The 19341-nt window shown below is 42.2% G+C and overlaps 1 protein-coding gene across 7 annotated transcripts in view; it reads right to left on the bottom strand.

Annotated features, from left to right (window-relative positions):
• Window positions 1–19341, bottom strand: part of cnksr2a (connector enhancer of kinase suppressor of Ras 2a) — a 489894-nt gene that overhangs the window by 248685 nt on the left and 221868 nt on the right. For 6 of the 7 annotated variants that reach the window (XM_069889984.1, XM_069889985.1, XM_069889987.1 and 3 more), the window contains one exon: window positions 749–868. In XM_069889984.1, the coding sequence (XP_069746085.1) occupies window positions 749–868 (120 nt within the window). Of the gene's footprint in view, window positions 1–748; window positions 869–14257; window positions 14321–19341 lie in introns of all 7 variants that reach the window. The other variant, XM_069889990.1, reaches the window with a different exon arrangement.

Genomic DNA, 19341 nt, shown 5'->3' with positions numbered 1-19341 from the left:
AACATTACATTTAAATGATTGATATTCTCCTTGTTGTTATTTACCTAGAGAATTTTAACCCATAGTTTTCCTGAATGGTGTTTTCATTGCAAAACATAAGAGTGGCCACATAAACTCATAGAGACCTGTGTTTAATTTGACTTTGGGAGTTTGCACATTCTCACTATGGCACCGTGGGTTTCCATGGCTGCACTCGTTTCCTCCCATGTCACAGAAAAATGCAGCCTGGTGCGTCAGCTAACCACTGTAAATTGTCCCAAGAATGTGGGGAGAATAAAATGGGTGTCTAATGCTTCATGTCTGAACAGACTTAATGGCCCAATGGCATGGTTTCGGTACTGTATCTTTTTATGACATGATGATAAAAATGCTGTAAGTTATTCAAATCTAAACATTATGGGCACATTATCTTACATTTGCAATACCTCCAAAGTCCATGTGAGTTATCGCCCTAATCAGCAAGACCACTCTATTAAAACAATGCCACCTACTAAAATATTAAAAAATAGCATTTTCCTCACTAATGAAAATATAACTTTAAAACTTTGCTTACAGCATATTAATAAGTAGGTGCCACCAAATGAAATTCAATATATTTAATTACTACCACTCATACTGCATAGGGAAATCATAAAAGTATATTTATAGATCAAGAGGTGTCTCATGGTTTACAGGCCCATGACCTACAATGGCTTACCTAAGAAACTCTTAAAATAGAATTTTGACTGAGGAAACAAATGAGCCTTACCAATCCTTCGCTGGGTTTGATGTTTGTCAGCTGAATAACCTCCAAATGAGCTGACTGTGAAACCAGAGGATCAGAAGAGAGAGAGATAATGTGGTCACATACTCCTGACAGCGTTTTGCACTATGACAGAGAAAAGTAATGAAAGATTAAATGCATATTTGAAAAAACAATAGGAAAAATAAACAATCAATTTAATAAACTATTAGATAAATATTATTTAGAGTAAAGCATAAAAGTTTGCTTTCATTTTACTTTTAATTCATTCGTAAACAACTTATCCAATCAGGATGAGTCCCCATAAATGCACTTATCTATAAAAAGAAAAAAACATAAAACTAATACTAATCTAACCCCTTCCTCTAATCAAGGTTACAAGAGAAAGACAAATATGGATCAAGTCGCAACCTCCAAAAGACAGACAGATCAGGACTAGAGTACCCAAAACGTCAAAACTGCCAACTATGATAGTATTCTATAAAAGGATCCCACTCCTTTTCAAACTGTAAATTTTTTCTTCTTTAATATATTTAATTTTCTCTAAACTTCGATATGTCATTACATCATGTAGCCATTGTGCATGAGTCGGTGAGAGTTCATCTTTCCAGTTCTTTAAAACTGCTCATGTGGCTATCAACATTCTAAAAGCTAAAACTTTCTCTTGAGGTGCCAATAAAAAATTATCCGGTGCACATGAAAAACCAAACAGGACAGTTAAAGGGCATAGATCTAATTTAATCTTAAACATTGTTGACAGAGAATGAAAGGTATTCTGTTAATATCTTCTTAATTTAGGACGCTCCAAAAACATATCAATGAGGTTTCAAAAATTTTACGGTTTTTTAGATATTTGCAAGTTAGAAATTTTGTTCAGTCTTAATTGATCACTTTTCCTCAAATCGCAGATTCAAATATTCTTGATAATACTTTTTCTTCTATAATTTGTTCATAGAGGATCTATTGGATTTAAGATTAGCCCCAATGGCTACGATTAAAGACGATTGGGAGCGTGATTTTACTATAACTTTTTCAGATGAAGACTGGTATTTCACTCTAAGTTTGATCAATAAATCTTCATTTTGTGCAAGTCACTGTTTATTACAATTTAAGGTGATGCACAGAATACATATGTCTAAACTCAAATTATCCCATTTCTATGTGGGTGTTGATCCATTTTGTGAAAAGTGTAAAAGTTTTGCAGTCTCATTATCTCCCTTTTTGTTCTGAAATTTTTGAGGCTGGAAAACACCAATATTTTGTGAATGTAGATTCATAGCTGTAGAAATACTTCAAACACCGCTATGCACAAAAGTACATAATGAACTTTGAAAACTTTGGTAAAATTCATTACTTTCAAGGTATGTATATGGAAAGAAAACTTGATTCTAAAGCACCACTGATGGACAGCTTGGATTAAATATCTTAGTTTAAAATTAACTTTTCCTTCCTACATTAGCTTCATACTGTCAAAGTCTATGTCATCATTTATTATTCACTGAAGCCTCCTTTCTTTCTTCACTAAATCTGTTCGAACAGTCATCTCTTCCTTAGTTCCTCATGTTCATGTCCAGCTTTTCCTCATATTCATCCATTTTAACCACATTCACAGCATCTGTTCAACTCGTTTGGATACACTTTAATGCAATCTTTTTCTCAAGTACAAACTGAAATGCTAAGTGGTTGTATGAGGGTGAAAGGTATAATCAAGATGAAATTGCATTGTCAGTTTAGTGGACAGATTGGATAGCTGGGCAGAGAACATTATAAGGAGGTGTTTCGGCTATAGGGGCCTTAGGAACAGTAAATCAAAAGAAAAATTTTTTACAGATGAATTATTGATAACAAGAGGGCACACATCCATATAACCATATACAGCACAGAAACAGGCTAGTTTGGCCCTACTAGCCCATGCCAAGCATAATTTCCCACCTAATCCCACTGACCCGCATTTGGCCCATAATTCTCCACACTTCTCTCGTCCATATATCTATCCAACCCATCCTTGAATATTAACATTGATCTCTCTTCTACCACCACTGCCAGAAGTTCATTCCATACCCCTACCACCCTCTGCATGAAGAAATGTCCCCTTATGTTTCCTTTAAGTTTTTTCCCTTTAACTCTCAATTCATGCCCTCTTGTTTGAATCTCCCCCACTCTCAGTGGAAAAAGCCTATCCACATTGACTCTATCGGTCCCCCTTATAATTTTAAATATCTTTATCAAATCACCCCTCCACCTTCTATGCTCCAGAGAATAAAGTTCCAGCCTGCTCAACCGTTCCCTGTAACTCAAACCCTGAAACTCTGGCAACATTCTCTTAAATCTCCTCTGCACTCTCTATACTGTTTATTTCCTTCCTGTAATTCGGCGACCAAAACTACACACAATATTCCAAATTTGGCCTCACCAATACCTTATACAATTTCAACATAACATCCCAACTCCTGTGTTCTATACTCTGATTTTTGAAAGCCAACATACTAAATGCCTTCTTCACCAACCTATCCACATGGAATTCAACTTTCAGAGAATTTTGTACCATGACTCCGAAATCCCTTTGTTCCACTGCACTCCTCGATTTTCTACCATTTAACTTGTATGTCCTATTTTGATTAGTCCTACCAAAATGTAGCACCTCACATTTATCAGTATTAAACTCCATCTGCCATCTTTCAGCCACTTTTCTAACTGTCCTATGTCATTCTGTAAGCTTTGATAATCTTCCTCACTGTCCACAACACCACCAATCTTTGTATCACCTGCAAATTTACTAATCCAATTTGCCACCCTATCATCTAGATTGTTAATATATATGACAAACAGCAGTGGACCCAGTACCGATCCTTGAGGCACTCCACTCGACACTGGCCTCCAATTCAACAAACAATTTTCCACCACTACTCTCTGGCATCTCCCATCCAACCATTGTTGAATCCATTTCACTAAATCATTAATACCTAATGCTTTCACCTTCCTTACTAACCTCTTATGGGGAACCTTATCAAAAGCCTTACTAAAGTCCAAATAGACAACATCCACCACCTTCCCCTCATCAACCTTTTTAGTAACCTCCTCGAAAAACTCTATAAGATTTATTAGACATAACCTACCACGTACAAAACCATGCTGACTACTCCGAATCAATCCCTGACTTTCCAAATAGTTGTATATACCATCTCTAAGAACGCTTTCCATTAATTTACCCACCACTGATGTCAGACTTATAGGCCTATAATTACCAGATCTACTTTTGGATCCTTTTTTGAACAGTGGAACAACATGAGCCACCCTCCAGTCTTCCGGCACTTCTCCCCGTGGCCAGTGACATTTTAAATATTTCTGGCATTAACCTCCCTCAGGGTCCTAGGGAATATTTTAGGACCTAGAGATTTATCCACCTTGATCTTTTTCAATATAGCCAATACTACCGCCTCATTAATTCTTATATTAACCTTGACCTCCCTACCATATTTCTTCACTTAATCTGGCTCAACCTTCTTTTCCTTAGTGAATACTGAAGAAAAAAATTCATTTAAAATTTCACCCATCTCCTCTGGCTTCTCACAGTGTCTACCCTCCTCATCTTCAAAGGGTCCAATTTTATCCCTCACTATTCTTTTACTTTTAATGCACCTAGAGAAACCCTTTGGATTTATTTTTGCTTTTCCTGCCAAAGTAGCTTCATATCTCCTTTTAGCAGTTCTAATATCCTTTTTAAGATTTTTTTTTACACTCCTTATACTCCTCAAGCAGTTCATTCCTTCCTTGCCGTTTATACCTGTTGTACACTTCCCTCTTCCTCCAAACCAAGTTTCCAATATCTTTTGAAAACCAAGGCTCCCTACAGTTTCTAACCTTTCCTTTAATCCTGATGGGGACACACCAACTTTGCACTCTCAGAACTTCTCCATTTATCAGCTACATTCTTCCCTAAAAATAACTTACCCCAATCCACACCCTCCAAATCTTTACTCATCCTCTCGAAATTTGCTTTCTTCCAATCAAGAAACTCAACCTTTGGCCACCTCTATTCTTTTCCATTACTAGTCTAAAACTAATCACTAGATTAGTGAACACTAGACCCAAAGTGTTCCCCAACACAAACCTTTGTCACCTGACCTATCTTGTTCCCTAATAGGAGATCCCATGCTGCCCTTTTTTAAGTTGGTTCTTCTACATATTGATTCAGAAAACTTTCCTGAACATACTTAACAAACTCTACCCCATCCAGCCCTCTTACTGTATGGGTGTGCCAGTTAACATTCGGAAAGTTGAAATCTCCCACAACTATCACCTTATGTTTATTACACATATACGCAATCTCCTTACAAATTTGCTCTTCTAATTCCCTCAGCCCATTTGGTGGTCTATAATACATTCCCATTAATGTATTCATGCCTCTGCCATTCCTCAATTCCACCCAAACAACTTCACTGGACGATCCCACCCAACCATCCTGCCACAGCACTGATGTAATGTTCTCTCTGATAAGCAATGCAACTCCTCCACCTCTTATCCCCCCTGTTCTATCATGCCTAAAACAATGGAGTCCTGGAATATTTAACTGCCAAACATGCCCTTCACTGATGGCCACAATATTGTATTTCCACGTGGCCATCCAGGCCTTAAGCTCATCCTCCTTAATCTTCCTCCCTCCTGCATTTATATTTTCATTCTGTTCCCTGCATTCCTTCCCATCTAGGAGTTCTTCCTCCCTACTCTCCCTACTCTCATTCTGATTCCTACCCCCTTGCCCAACTAGTTTAAACCTTCCCCAACAGCTCTAGCAAACCTACCCACCAGGATATTGGAACCCCTCCAGTTTATGTGCAGCCCATCCCTTTTGTACAAGTCTGACTTTCCCCAGAAGAGATCCCAATGATCCAGAAATCTAAAGAGGGATGACAAAGAACTAAGACACAGGATGAGGGAAATCTTTTTTACATATTAAGTGCTCAGGATTTGGAATGCTCTAAAACAGAAGTGGAATTATGTTCAATCACAACTTTCTAAAGGAAAGGAAAGAAGAGTTGAAGGAATAAAACCCACAAGATTATGCAGAAGTATATGAAAAATATTTTGAAATATTTTTCTTCGAAAGGGATGAAGCAACTATGAGGGTCAAATTGTTTCCTCTTTTCACTAACCTTTCTGGTTTTCAACATTTGGGAGGGTAAGCTAAAAAGCTTCAAATTTGCTGCATTATGCTTCAATTGGTGTCATAAATTGACAAGCAAAATAAAAATTCCTAATAGTGCAAGTATTTAAAAGCAACAGAAATATTATTCCTCTTCGAACTCACCCGAAACGACATCATTTCATGACTACAAAGCCCTCTAATTCAGCAAAATAAAATCATGGCTGACTTATTAATGAATACACAGAAACAATTACTTTTTTCCTTAAGATTTTTGCACCATTAGCAAGCAAAAGAAAATTTCAGAACAGACCCTTGGGAGGTGGAAGAATTCCATTGAACATGCAGTTGACAAACTGAAACAGAGTTTGCTATCGAGCTGGGAACTGCTGAATACAAAATATTGGCTCAGCTCAAATCTTTTTTCTTTGGCTTGGCTTCACGGACAAAGATTTATGGAGGGGTATGTCCACGTCTGCTGCAGGCTCGTTGGTGACTGACAAGTCCGATGCGGGACAGGCAGGCACGGATGCAGCGGTTGCAGGGGAAAATTGGTGGGTTGGGGTTGGGTGTTGGGTTTTTCCTCCTTTGTCTTTTGTCAGTGAGGTGGACTCTGCGGTCTTCTTCAAAGGAGGTTGCTGCCCGCCAAACTGTGAGGTGCCAAGATGCACGGTTTGAGGCGAGATCAGCCCACTGGCGGTGGTCAATGTGGCAGGCACCAAAAGATTTCTTTAAGCAGTCCTTGTACCTCTTCTTTGATGCACCTCTGTCTCGGTGGCCAGTGGAGAGCTCGCCATAGAACACGATCTTGGGAAGGCGATGGTCCTCCATTCTGGAGACGTGACCCACCCAGTGCAGTTGGGTCTTCAGCAGCATGGATTCGATGCTTGCAGTCTCTGCCAGCTCAAGTATTTCAATGTTGGTGATGAAGTCATTCCAATGAATGTTGAGGATGGAGCGGAGACAGCGCTGATGGAAGCGTTCTAGGAGCCGTAGGTGATGCCGGTAGAGGACCCATGATTCGGAGCCCAACAGGAGCATGGGTATGACAACGGCTCTGTGCATGCTGATCTTTGTGTGTTTCTTCAGGTCAAATACTGCTGAGTCAAATGTCAGCATTGATCAAGATATTTTGCAAATTCAGAGGTATTGCATTTGTTCCTAATTTTATTTTAAACTATTGAACTTGGACCTGGGAGAACAAATTCACCCTTGCTTGCTGAGTGTAGATACCAGCAGTAAGAGACATTGTTCAGCTTTTGATTCAGTGCAAGATGTGTTAGTACTAGTTCAGTCATAGCTCACTACTGAAGATTGGCAGTTATAACTGAGCAACTTTACTATCAGTTTCATTTCATCCTTTCTCACTTTGAAAATGTACTTGGCAGTCGCTGGAATTCTAAAGCTGTACTGCAATGTGCTGCGTATGTGTTTTTGTACATGCACCACAGTTTCATTGAGTTGTATACGAACAATCAGATGATAAAAAGCTTGAACTTGAACAGGCAAACTCTAACTGAACTGTAAGCATGACTCAGTCAGAACAATGCCAGTCTGCTTTCATTTGAATCATCTGCTTTGAGTCACTGATGGCTGTCATCTCTTGGTTACTTCAAGAAAAATTGTTCAAACCCTTTCAATAGAAAGAGGAGGCAATGCAATAGTAATATCGGACACCAGTTAGGGTGCAACCATATAACCAACTGGAAGTCAATCCTTCAGTGTTAAGTAGCTTTCAACAACTTGCACTTTAATTTTACAGAAACACAAGCAATCAGCAAAAGTGGTAAGATCTGTTGAGTCCCTCCAGTCCTTTTATTCAATTAGCTGATCAGTATCTTAAATCCAATTACACACCTTGGTTACTTGACCTCATCTGTCTACTCCTCAGGAAAGCAGTTGCAGATTTTCACTATCCTTTGAACACAATGCATTTCCTGACCTCATCTCTAATTTTAAAATTATAGTTCCCAATCTAGACCTTGATCAAAGGAAGTCATTTTTTTTTCAACCTGATTAAATCCTTCACACATCGTTAACACTTCAGTTACATCAACCCTTAATCTTCTATACCCAAGAGAATTTTCAATCATTAAATGTGGCACTGGCAATTAACAAGCTTTTCCTGACTTACTGTTTTCTGAATTCACTATCTTTCCCAGCTGAGTTGAAAAATAAATGTTTACCACTCTGCACAGTAAATGCATAAGTAAAATTCAAATTTTGTACTGTATTTTTTTGCCATTAGTATTCTGGATAAAAGTTGTACAATAGTCAATCTGCCCTCAAGACTCAGTGAAGAAATAGGCTAGGAAAATTAGTTCAGGATACTTGCAACAAGCAGGAAGAAAGAGCCAGGAAGAAAGATGGGTTCAGAGGCTGAGAAAGAGGAGAAGGAGACAGCAAAATCAAAGTGAGAGTTTCAAACAACGTGAAGGCATATACAATTCCACAAATCAAAACATTAGTACTTAAGGAACAGGAACAGGAGTCACTAATTGGTCCACTGAGCCATTCCTCCATTTAATACGATCATGGCTGATCTGGCTGGGAATCAGCTCTACCTATCCACTTATTCTTCCACTACTCAAAAGTCTAACTGTGTCCTAAATACATTTAGTGAGGTAGCCTCTATTGGTTCCTTGGGTGAAGAATTGCACAGATTCACTACTCTCTGGGAGGAGCATTTCCTCTTTGCTTAAATTTATTCCATTAAATCTCGACGCTATGCCCCCAAGCACACATCCTTGTGGTGCATCTGTGCTGATTGCCAGTGAAAAGGAGAGTTGTTTCCGATTCATACTGACTTCTGATGAGGAGTCAAGGATCCAGTGCCGTTATTGAAGTTGGTTGAGCAGCACTGAAGTTATAATGGTGTTAAAAGCTGAGCTGTATTTGATGAAGAGTTAGAAAGAGGACTGAAGGTGGCACATCATGAAGACCTGGGCTGGAGAGAAGATGACTGGAATGAGAGCACATCAGCAAAAGGGTGGTACAGTTGGCACAGCAGTTAGTGCAATGCTTTTACAGCATCAGCGATCAGAGTTCAAATCCCACGATGTCTGTAAGGAGCTTGAACCTTCTCCCCATGTCTGATTGGGTTTTCTCTGGAGGCTCTGGTTTCCTCCCACTCTTCAAAAATGTTTCGGGGAGTAGGTTAATGGGGTGTAAATTGCATGGCATGGACTTGTAGGGCCAAAATGGCCTATAACAGAGCCGTATGTCTTAAATTTTTTTTAATTTAAAAAGGATTTCAGGCCAGATGGAGGTGCAATCAGACAATCCGCTGGGAGGTTTGATGAGGTGGTTGATGGTGATTGCCAACTTTATGGAAGGTGGAGGCTTTGGATCCTCTGACCATGGGCCATATCATGTGGAGGCCTTCAACGATCATTGAAATTAACTTTAACTTTCAAAGTAAGATTTTGTTCAATGTTCATGTGGACATTTACGTGCTGTAGAATTTTACACAATTGATATCAAATGAGCATTGCATATCTCTTGATGTAATTATTTATTCCATGTTGTGGTACTGGGAACAACTGGAACCTCTAGACCTCCACAACAGTCCATCTGGTTCAAATGTGTGGGGACATTGATATTGAATTTTCAATGTATTTTGCAATGGAATGGTTTGAGCCAGTGAACGTACATCCAGTGAAGCAACAGTTTATTTGTACATCCAGAGGACTTATTTATTAATCTGGTGCTTCCTTTGTGGCATTCTCTCCATAGGAAAGACTGGTCACAGACTGGGAGATCGCTTTGCTCAGCATCTCCACTCCATTCGCAATAACAGCGACCTCCCAGTGGCCAAGCATTTCAATTCCAGTCACACTCCTGCGCTCACATGTCTGTCCATGGCCTTGTGTACTATCCTAGCCAGACCATCCGCAAATTGGAGGAAAAACACCTTATTTTCTGTCTGGGTACTCTCCAGCCAGATGGCATGAACTTTTCTGCTTTCCACTAAACCTGCTTACCTTTTCTTTCCTCTTGCCCTTTCTTGTATTTCCATTTCTTTCACCCACCCAAACACCCCCCTCATTGCTGTTGTCCCCTCCCTTCTTTCTCCACCTTTCATCCCCTGCCTTTGCCACCCCACTTAGCCCCTCCCACTCTTCTGTTTGAACACCTGCCGGATTTTCTCAGACTTTGATGAAGGGCTCAAGCCCAAAATGGCGGTTATGTATTTTTGCCTTTACTACATAAAGGACACTGTTTGACCAGCTGAGCTTCTCCAGTATTTTGTGTTTTTACTTCAACCACGGTGTCTACAAACTTTTGTGATTTCCTGCAATATCTCACAATCTCTTTGAATATGAGTTTACTGAGATATGCATGAATATAATGTAATACTTGCAACAAAATTCTTACTTGCTGCAGCCACAGCGGTACATAACATACACAAATACAGTACAGGTAAATAATCCTTTATCCAGACATCTAAAATCTGGAAAGCTCCAAAATCCGGCAAGTGGGGAGAGAGACGGCAGTGTGAGTGAGGCGGGAGGGAGACCGGCAACGTGAGTTGGCTGGGTGAGTGAGGGGTGTGGGGGAGACCGGCAGCGCGAGTCGGGCCTGCAAGGGGGAGAGACCGGCAGTGCGAGTCAGGCAGACGGGAGACCGGCAGCGAGAATCCAGCGGGTGCGAGACCGACGGCGCGAGTCGGGCCGGCGGCGGGGAGGGAGTGGGGGAGATGGCAACACGACTGGAAGGGGGTGTGGGTGGATACGGTAGCACATTTCGGGTGGGTTTAAATCTGGCTTTCCGAAATTCGGAAAAATTCAAAGTTCGGAACGCACTGTCCCCCAAGGGTTCTGAATAAAGGATTGTGTACCTGTAGTATAAAGTAAATTACTACAATATGCCATGAGACAGAAAAGGGACAATAAATATAAAAGGAGAGATAAATAATAAATAAATATTCACCATTGTAGTTAGTGATAAATAAGGTGATGCTTTAACAATACAGATCAATCTTTTGGTGGTCTCAGGGTAATGTTTTGGGTTAGGGTTATATGGGTAGATCCAAAAGTCTGCAAGGTACTGGGGAAAAAATACTTCTTGAACATGAAGGTGCTGAACTTTATGCTTCTGGAAATTCTTGGGAGGCATCTGTGAAGATGGATCAGTCTGGCATGTTTCATCAAACCTGTTGTGAATCTAACTCAGATGCTGCCTGCATTTTACACATCAAGTCATACAGCGTTCTTCATGTAGAAAAGAAAAGAAAAGAATACATAACCAAAGTTTCAGGCCTGAGTCTTTCATCAAGGCCCACATTTTAAATACCTCTGTTAAATTCCCTGTAACTCAGTTCCTGAAGTCCAGGCAACATCCTAGTAAATCTTCCCTGCGCTCTTTCTTATTGATATATTTCCTGTATTTAGGATGGCACGGTTGGTGTAGCGGTTAGCATTATGCCTTTACAGTGCCAGTGATCGGGACCAGGGTTTGAATCCTGAGCTGTCTGTAAAGAGTTGGTATGTTCTCCCTATGTCTGCGTGGGTTTTCCCCGAGGGAATCTGGTTTCCTCCCACATTTCAAAAATGTACTGGGGGTGTAGGTTCATTGGGTGTAAATTGATGAAATGGCCTGTTACTGTGCTATAGTCAAAAATGTAAAACTTTAAAAAATACACACAATACTCCAAATTTGGCATCACCACCTTTATGAAATACTTCAACATCTGGTGATAGAATGGATCAAATCACGCCTTCCAGAGATGCTGGATCCATTTCAATTCACTATAGAAGAAACCGTTGCACAGACAATGCTATAGCTTTGTAATTTCACTCCGTCCTGACCCACCTGGAGAACAACATCTCACACATCAGGCTGCTGTTCATTAATATTAGATCGGCATTTAAAATGACTGATTCCCATAAGCTGGTAGAGAAGCTATCCTCGCTGGGACTCAACACCTCTCTCTGTAATTCGATCCTGGACTTCTTATAAAAAAGACCAGAGTCTGCTTGGGTCAGTAGCAGAACATCGAGCACCGTCACTGAGCACTGGTACACCTCAAGGCTGTGTACTAAGCCTGCTCCTGACTCATAACTGCATCACCAGATCCAGCTCCAACAGGGTCACCAATTTGCAGATGACACAACAGTAGTTGGTCTCATCAGCAACAATGATGAGTCGCACTACAGAGAAGAGGTGGAAAATCTCATGAAATGGTGCGAGAGTAACAACCTGAGTTTCAATGTGGACAAGATGAAGGAAATGATTGTTGTCTTTAGGAGGACCAGGAACAACCACCAATACACATTAACAATTCTGTAGTAGAGAGAGTGGACCTATTTTGTACACTCAACATTTCCTCACTTATCAGGAAGGTGCAACTGTGACTGTACATCCTGAGAAAAACTGAAGCCTTCCCTGCCTCCCTTCCTGACAAGTGAAGAGTTGTTGTGGACCAGCTTAGATCACTTCTTTAGTGGACTCCAAGAATCTAGGCACACTCCATTCTCTGTTCTACTATGCTATTAATATGTAATGTAGGGTGGTCATCCCTCATGCTCCTGAAGTCCACAATTATCTCCTTTGTCTTGTCCAAATTGAAACTCAGCTTGTAATTCTTGAACTATTTCACAACATTTTTCACCTCTCCTCTGTGGTGCTATTGATCATTGTTCCTAATGAGGCCAAATAGTGTCATGTCATCTGCAAACTTGACTCTGTTGGAGCTGGATCTGGTGATTCAGTCTCGTGGGTCAGTAGCATGAACAGAAGCAAGCTGAGCACACAACCCTGAGGTAAGCCAGTGCTCAGCGTGACCGGCTTGTCATTCTGCTGGCAACCCAGACAGACTGTGGTCTTCCTGTTAGGAAGGCCAGAATCCAGTTAAAAAGAGGGGTGTAGAGTCCCAGCAAAGAGCGCTTCTCCACCAGCCTCTGGGGAATGATTGTATTAAATACTGAGCTGAAGTTGATGAACAGCAGTCTGGCTTATGAGGCATAGTTCTCCATGTGGTTTAGGACAGATTTGAAGGACGAGGCAATAGCATCATCAGTGGAACAGTTCTATCTGCAGGCAAATTGAAATGGGTCCAGTGTCTCTGGGAGGTATGCTTTGATGTGTTCCATCACCAGACGCTCGAAGCATTTCATAATGGTGGAGGTCAATGCATGGGGCAGTAGTCATTGAGACCTGTTGCTGCTGCCCTCTTTGGTAGTAGGATGATGGTTGCTGTCTTGAAACCAAAGTGGACAATGGACTGCTTCAGTAAAGTGTTGAACATGACCATAAGGAACTCTATCAATTGGTATGTGCAGTCCTTCAGTCCCTGACCAGTATGTTGTTTGGACCCACTGCCTTATGTGGATTCACCTTGGATAGGGTTCTCTTCACCTCGGCTGCAGCTATGCAGGGGGCCTGTTCACCAGAGAAATATCCATTGTTTTGCATCAGCCTGTTCTTCACATCGAACCATGCATAGAAGATATTCAGTTTGTCGAGAAGAGAGTCATTGTTGTTTTTAACTCGCAAGGTTGTCTTGTGATCCTTTATGATCCTGATCCCTTGCCACATACACCTTGAGTCACCGGTGTTGCATAGCTGCCTATGAATCCTTTGTGTGTACCCATGCTTTTAGAATAGAGATGAGGCTTTCACTCCCATGGAGCATCACTTCATCTGAGGGTAGAGGAAACAGAATCTGAATATTTCTCAGGCAAAGTCAGATAGATTCTTGATAAGGAAGGGGGTGAAAACTTGTCAGGGATGGTGGAATGTAGAGTTAAGATCAGTTAGAATCCTACTGAATGGCAAAGGAGGCTTAAGGTGGCAATGTGTGCTATTCCCATTCCTAAGTTGTACCTTCATGTGAATATCCACAGTGTTCTCCTTCCCTCAAATTCAACACTCTTTGACAACTGCATTATCAAAAATACCAGCTACACTTTCAGAAAGATAATTTAATAGAACTTTATTCTGAATACAAAGGTGATATTTTATTGGACAATTGAAAGATCAGTGTTTATCCACAAAAGTTAGATCTCCAATGTGTATTGCAGAACTGGAAGTCAGCAACTAAATAAAGACCTGTGCTCATTCCCCTTCTCCTTTAGCACCCCCTCCTCCTTCCACCTTTTTATTCAGACATTCCCAATGAAGGGCTCAGGCCCAAAACATCAACTGTCTTATACTCCTGATGGATGCTGCATGACCTACTGAGTTTCTCCAGCACTTTTTTTGTGCTGCATCTGAACACATTCATTAATCTTTGCAACTCTACTGAATGAAGGCAGCAACCCTGCCAAGGATATCTGTAGAAGGGAGACTGTGCCACTCAAACACAGCAAGCCTCCAGCTCATAACAATAGACACATGGCTGATTTGAGTGATAGAAAATATCAACTTACCCAATAGTACTTGAGAAGCCAAGTCACCATCTCAAAATCCAGCATTCAGGTTGTTTGTCAAACCTGCTCCATTAATAGAAATGCATCACTGACCACCTTAAAAATCTTATGTGGAGCACACAATAATCATATCGACATGATGGAGGGACTAAACAGCTTTAATTACCAAAAACCTAAGCATTACTGATACACTATTTGGCCAAGTACCAGGTACAGGAGCAAGAGGGGTCAAGTCCGGGCACGTCTGCCTTTATTTGGAAATCTGGGGCGGAGCCAAGGGAGGAGTTAGGGAAGGTCAGGGAGGTTCGGACTGGTCAGTCCATACATCTATGCAAATGCCTTCCACTACATTGACTACTCCAGTTACACTGCAGTCACTGCCTCCTGCCTCAGATTCTGCAGTTGATGGTTCATTTTCTTTCTCTTCAGTGATTATTAGTAGTGGCAGCTGTGTAATTACGTTGTTCTGCTACTTTTGAATTATCTATCTCCCCTACGTCAATTTCTCCATGCTTTCAAAACTCCTCCCTCAATTACCTCGTAACTATATTTTTAATTTCTATTCTAACCCATTTTTTCTTTAGTCCTTCATCCAAGCTTGAATTAATCCAAAACTCCCTCCTTCTTAAAGTGAACCATGGCATCCTAATGAAAAGGATAAGTACTAAGTGAAAAGAAAATCATGCTTGTCAGTGGTTTCACTTGATTTTGTAGGAAAATGATTGAAAGATTTATTGTTAACTGTTTATGCCTAATTCGAGGAGTCAAAAATGTTAATACTCCATTTACAATATCGTATCTAAAATTATCTATTAAAGTTCTTCCAGTTCATCTAAAGCTCTTGCATTTATGAGATTAAATAATAAGAACTGCCATATCACAAAAGGGTTCATGGATATGGCTACAGATGTCAGAAATTCCCCATTGAGGCACTCTTGCCAAGAAAAATGAAACTAGGTTAAATTAAAACTATTTCCTAAATTAAATACACATGAATAGGAAATTAAGAAGAGATTCAGCAGGGATGTTACTGGGTCTTGAGTTACAGGGTGAGGGCTGAACTGGCTGTAATGCATGGGTCACGTGTCCTCTTCAGCAGGAGCCTGGTTGGAAGTCACCTCATCTCCAAATTAAGGACAAGTCAATCCACAGGTGAGGCCAACCTACAATTGGCTCTCTTGAATACATTACCTCATTTGGGCATACTTGAGTCAGTCCCTCCAGCAGGCTTGACCTCGTCTTCATCTACCACCCCACCAGCCTCTGCATCCAATACATTATTCTCTGGAATTTGTGGCACTTAAAACAGGATCCCACTACCAGACGCATCTTTCCCTCTCCTCCCCTCTCTTCCTTCCGTAGGGATCACTTCCTCGTGCACTCATCCCTCCCCATCAATCACTCCCCCCCCCCCCCCCCCCCCCCGGCACCTTCCCCTGTGGCCACAGGAAGTGCCACATTTGTGCACATGCCTCCTCCCTCACCACAGTCCAGGGCCCTAAAAACAGGCCTTTTAAGTGAAGCAACACTTGTGTGTCTGCATGATTGATTTACAGCATCTGGTGCGCCCTTGGTGGCCTCTCTACATCGGAGGTGCTGGGTGCATACTGGGAAATGCTTTGATAAACACTTTTGCTCTGTCTGCACCAATGACAGGGACCTCCCAGTGGCCAACCAGTTCAGTTCTGCGTCACATATGTCTATCCATGGGCTCTTGTACTATTCCACAAAGCCCACCTCTAAATTGGAGGAGCAACACCTGATTTTCCATCTGGGCACTCTCTAGCTGATGGCATTAACATTGATTTTTCTGGTTCTGCTAACCTGCTCCTCTTTCCCCTTTGGTTTCCTTCCCTCTGTCAGCTCTCCACCCAGTTCCCTCTCTATTCACCCAGCCATCCCTCCTCCCTTGCTTGCTGGTGTGCCCTCTCCAAATTTATTACCTCCAGCCATTCTAATCACGCCTCCCCCTTACCCTTTTATTCGGTTGCCTGGTGACATTTTTCCATATCTTGATGAAGGGCTCAATCCCAAAACGTCGGTTATGTAATTTTACCTTTACTATAGAAAGGACCCTGTTTGACCTGCTGAGTTTCTCCAGCATTGCGTTTTTACTTTTCCTCCAGCAGGCTGCTGGAGTGAAATATTGAAGGGTTCCAGGTTTGGCAATGCAAGATATTTACAGATGCTGGAGAGGAAGGGCATCAACAGGATTCCAGTTCCCAGAAAAGTGACAAGATCTGTATTCAAATTTCATTTTTTACATTTTACCATGGTTAGTATGTTCGCTAAGGATGTCTGCCAATCACCAAGTTCTTGATACAATTTCTCCTAAGGTGGTATGGTAAAACAGATATGAGGCCCTTGAATCTCCCCATGCTATCTTAACTATAAACTACTCTAAGGCCACCAAAATATCAGTCTGCACAATGAAATGTCACTTTTATATTTTTGCACTAACTGCTACAATGAATATTAATTTATCTATCTTTTTATATTTAATATATCTCTCTGGCTTGGCATAAAGTAGTATTTACATGTTATTATTGGAATTGATGTAGCTTATGTAATTGGTGTTTGGTTGAAGCAAGTAAGGATTTTTCAGTGTATCTGTACATTGTCTATGATAATAAACTCACCGTGACACCTTGGTCACAGAGTTGTGCAACATGGAAAAAGCTCCTTTGTATTACTGCATTCACACATTCAAGTTTACATCTACACTAATCCCATTTTATTCTACCCAGATTCCTCTCAGCGACTCCCAGATTTTATTACTCAATTACACATTATGTCTATTTGCCTACCAACACGCATGCTCTTGGGATCAGATAATGGGATCAGATAAGGAAACCTGAGGAGCTGGGAGGAACCCACAAAGTCACAGGAAGAACATGTAAATTCCACGTGGTCCCTGGCAGAGATCAGGACTGAATCACAGAGCTGTCAGGTGGCAGCAGTTAATAGATATGCCATTGTGGTGGTCCAAACAAGGTGACTTTAATACCTTTGGCTCTAATTCTCTGGGATAATTAAGTAACCAGAGCCCACAAATTAGGTAAGAGATTGTTTCAAGCTAAACGAGTTGAAGAGCATGAAGAGTTGAAAATCATTTCTCGAAAGGAATAAAATAATACAGATAGATACACGTTATCAAAAGAAATATGAACCCCAACAAGATGCAAAGGATCTGAAAGCTAACAGTAAACATTTTGTCAAACAGATTAAGAGTAAGTGTGAGTCCCAAGTACATTAGCCTATTAAGGCGGCGGCCCCGGTCCGGGCACAGGGAAAGCAGCGGTGGCCCCGGCCCCCGTCCGGGCAGTATGGTCCGACCAAGGAGGGGAGGCATCCCCCTCCAGCCCGGGTAAGAAACCTGCATAGGAGAAGGTCACTCCGATATAATACCTACGACCCAAGGACCTCGCTGCCACATCCCAGCTTGCTTGGCCACGGCACACGAACCATGGGTGTAAAGGGTGGGGCCAGTACTGCGCACACTGCACTCCACCTAAAAGCTCCTTTGTGCAGGTCCGAGGACATGTCCACATCCTCCCCCTCCACGTCCTCCCCCTCAAAAGATGCTCACAAACTCAAGCAAGCATGCTGGAACATCAGAACCATGCTAGACAAGGCTGACAGCCACCGACCTGAACGTCGGTCTGCCCTCATCGCACATGAACTCCTCAGACTTGACATCGACATAGCCGCTCTCAGTGAAGTCCACCTTGCAGATGTAGGCAGCCTCCAAGAATGCGGCGCTGGCTACACACTCTACTGGTCTGGCAAGTCTATGGATGAACAACGCCTATCTGGTGTAGGCTTCATGGTCAAGAACTCCATTGCCTCCAAACTCGAAAACCTCCCGACAGGCCACTTGGACCGGATCATGTCCATGCGACTCCTTCAAAACAAGTGTCGCATCACCCTCATCTGTGTCTATGCTCCAACCCTCCAGGCGGAACAAGCAGAAAAGGACAAGTTCTACACTGATCTGCGAAACCTCATTCAACGCACCCCTACAGCCGACAAGGTTGTTATCCTTGGCGACTTCAACGCTCGCGTCGGCAAAGACTCAGAAACCTGGCCAGGAATCCTGGGCAAGCATGGTGTCGGCAAGTGCAACGACAATGGGTGCCTCCTGTTGGAGCTCTGCGCAGAACAGCGGCTTGTCATTACAAACACCATTTTTCAGCAGAGGGACAGCCTGAAGACTACCTGGATGCATCCCCTATCCAAACACTGGCACCTCCTGGACTACGTCCTGGTGCGAGAAAGAGACAAACGAGATGTGCTCCACACCAGGGCCATGCCCAGTGCGGAATGCCACAATGACCACCGGCTGGTTCGCTGCAAGCTCAAGCTTCACTTCAAGCCAAAGTCCAGGAACAGTAAAGCCCCCAGAAAGAGGTTCAATGTTGGAAACCTGCAGTCAGACGAAGTGAAAGGAAACTTCCAGGCAAACCTCAAAGCAAAGCTCGACGATGCAATCCGCCTCACGGACTCGTCCACTGAAATCCTCTGTGATCAGCTTAAGACTACCATACTGCAATCCACTGAAGAGGTACTGGGCTTCTCCTCCAGGAAAAACAAGGACTGGTTCGACGAAAAAAACCAGGAAATTCAGGAGCTGCTGGCAAAGAAGTGAGCTGCCCACCAGGCTCACCTTGCAAAGCCGTCCTGGCCAGAGAAGAAACAAGCCTTCCGTCGCGCATGCAGCCATCTTCAGCGCAAACTCCGGGAGATCCAAAATGAGTGGTGGACTAGCCTCGCCAAACGAACCCAGCTCAGCGCGGACATTGGCGACTTCAGGGGTTTTTATGAGGCTTTAAAGGCTGTGTACGGCCCCTCACCCCAAGTCCAAAGCCCGCTGCGCAGCTCAGACAGCAAAGTCCTCCTCAGCGACAAGATCTCCATCCTCAACCAATGGTCAGAACACTTCCAATCTCTTTTCAGTGCCAACTGCTCAGTCCAAGAATCTGCCCTGCTCCAGCTCCCTCAACAGCCCCTAAGGCTAGAGCTGGATGAGGTCCTCACCCGGGAAGAGACATATAAGGCAATTGAACAACTGAAAAGTGGCAAAG

This window comes from Narcine bancroftii, chromosome 7 (assembly GCF_036971445.1).
Source record: "Narcine bancroftii isolate sNarBan1 chromosome 7, sNarBan1.hap1, whole genome shotgun sequence".
Lineage (NCBI taxonomy): Eukaryota > Metazoa > Chordata > Chondrichthyes > Torpediniformes > Narcinidae > Narcine > Narcine bancroftii.
This window is presented reverse-complemented; position numbering and strand designations above follow the sequence as displayed.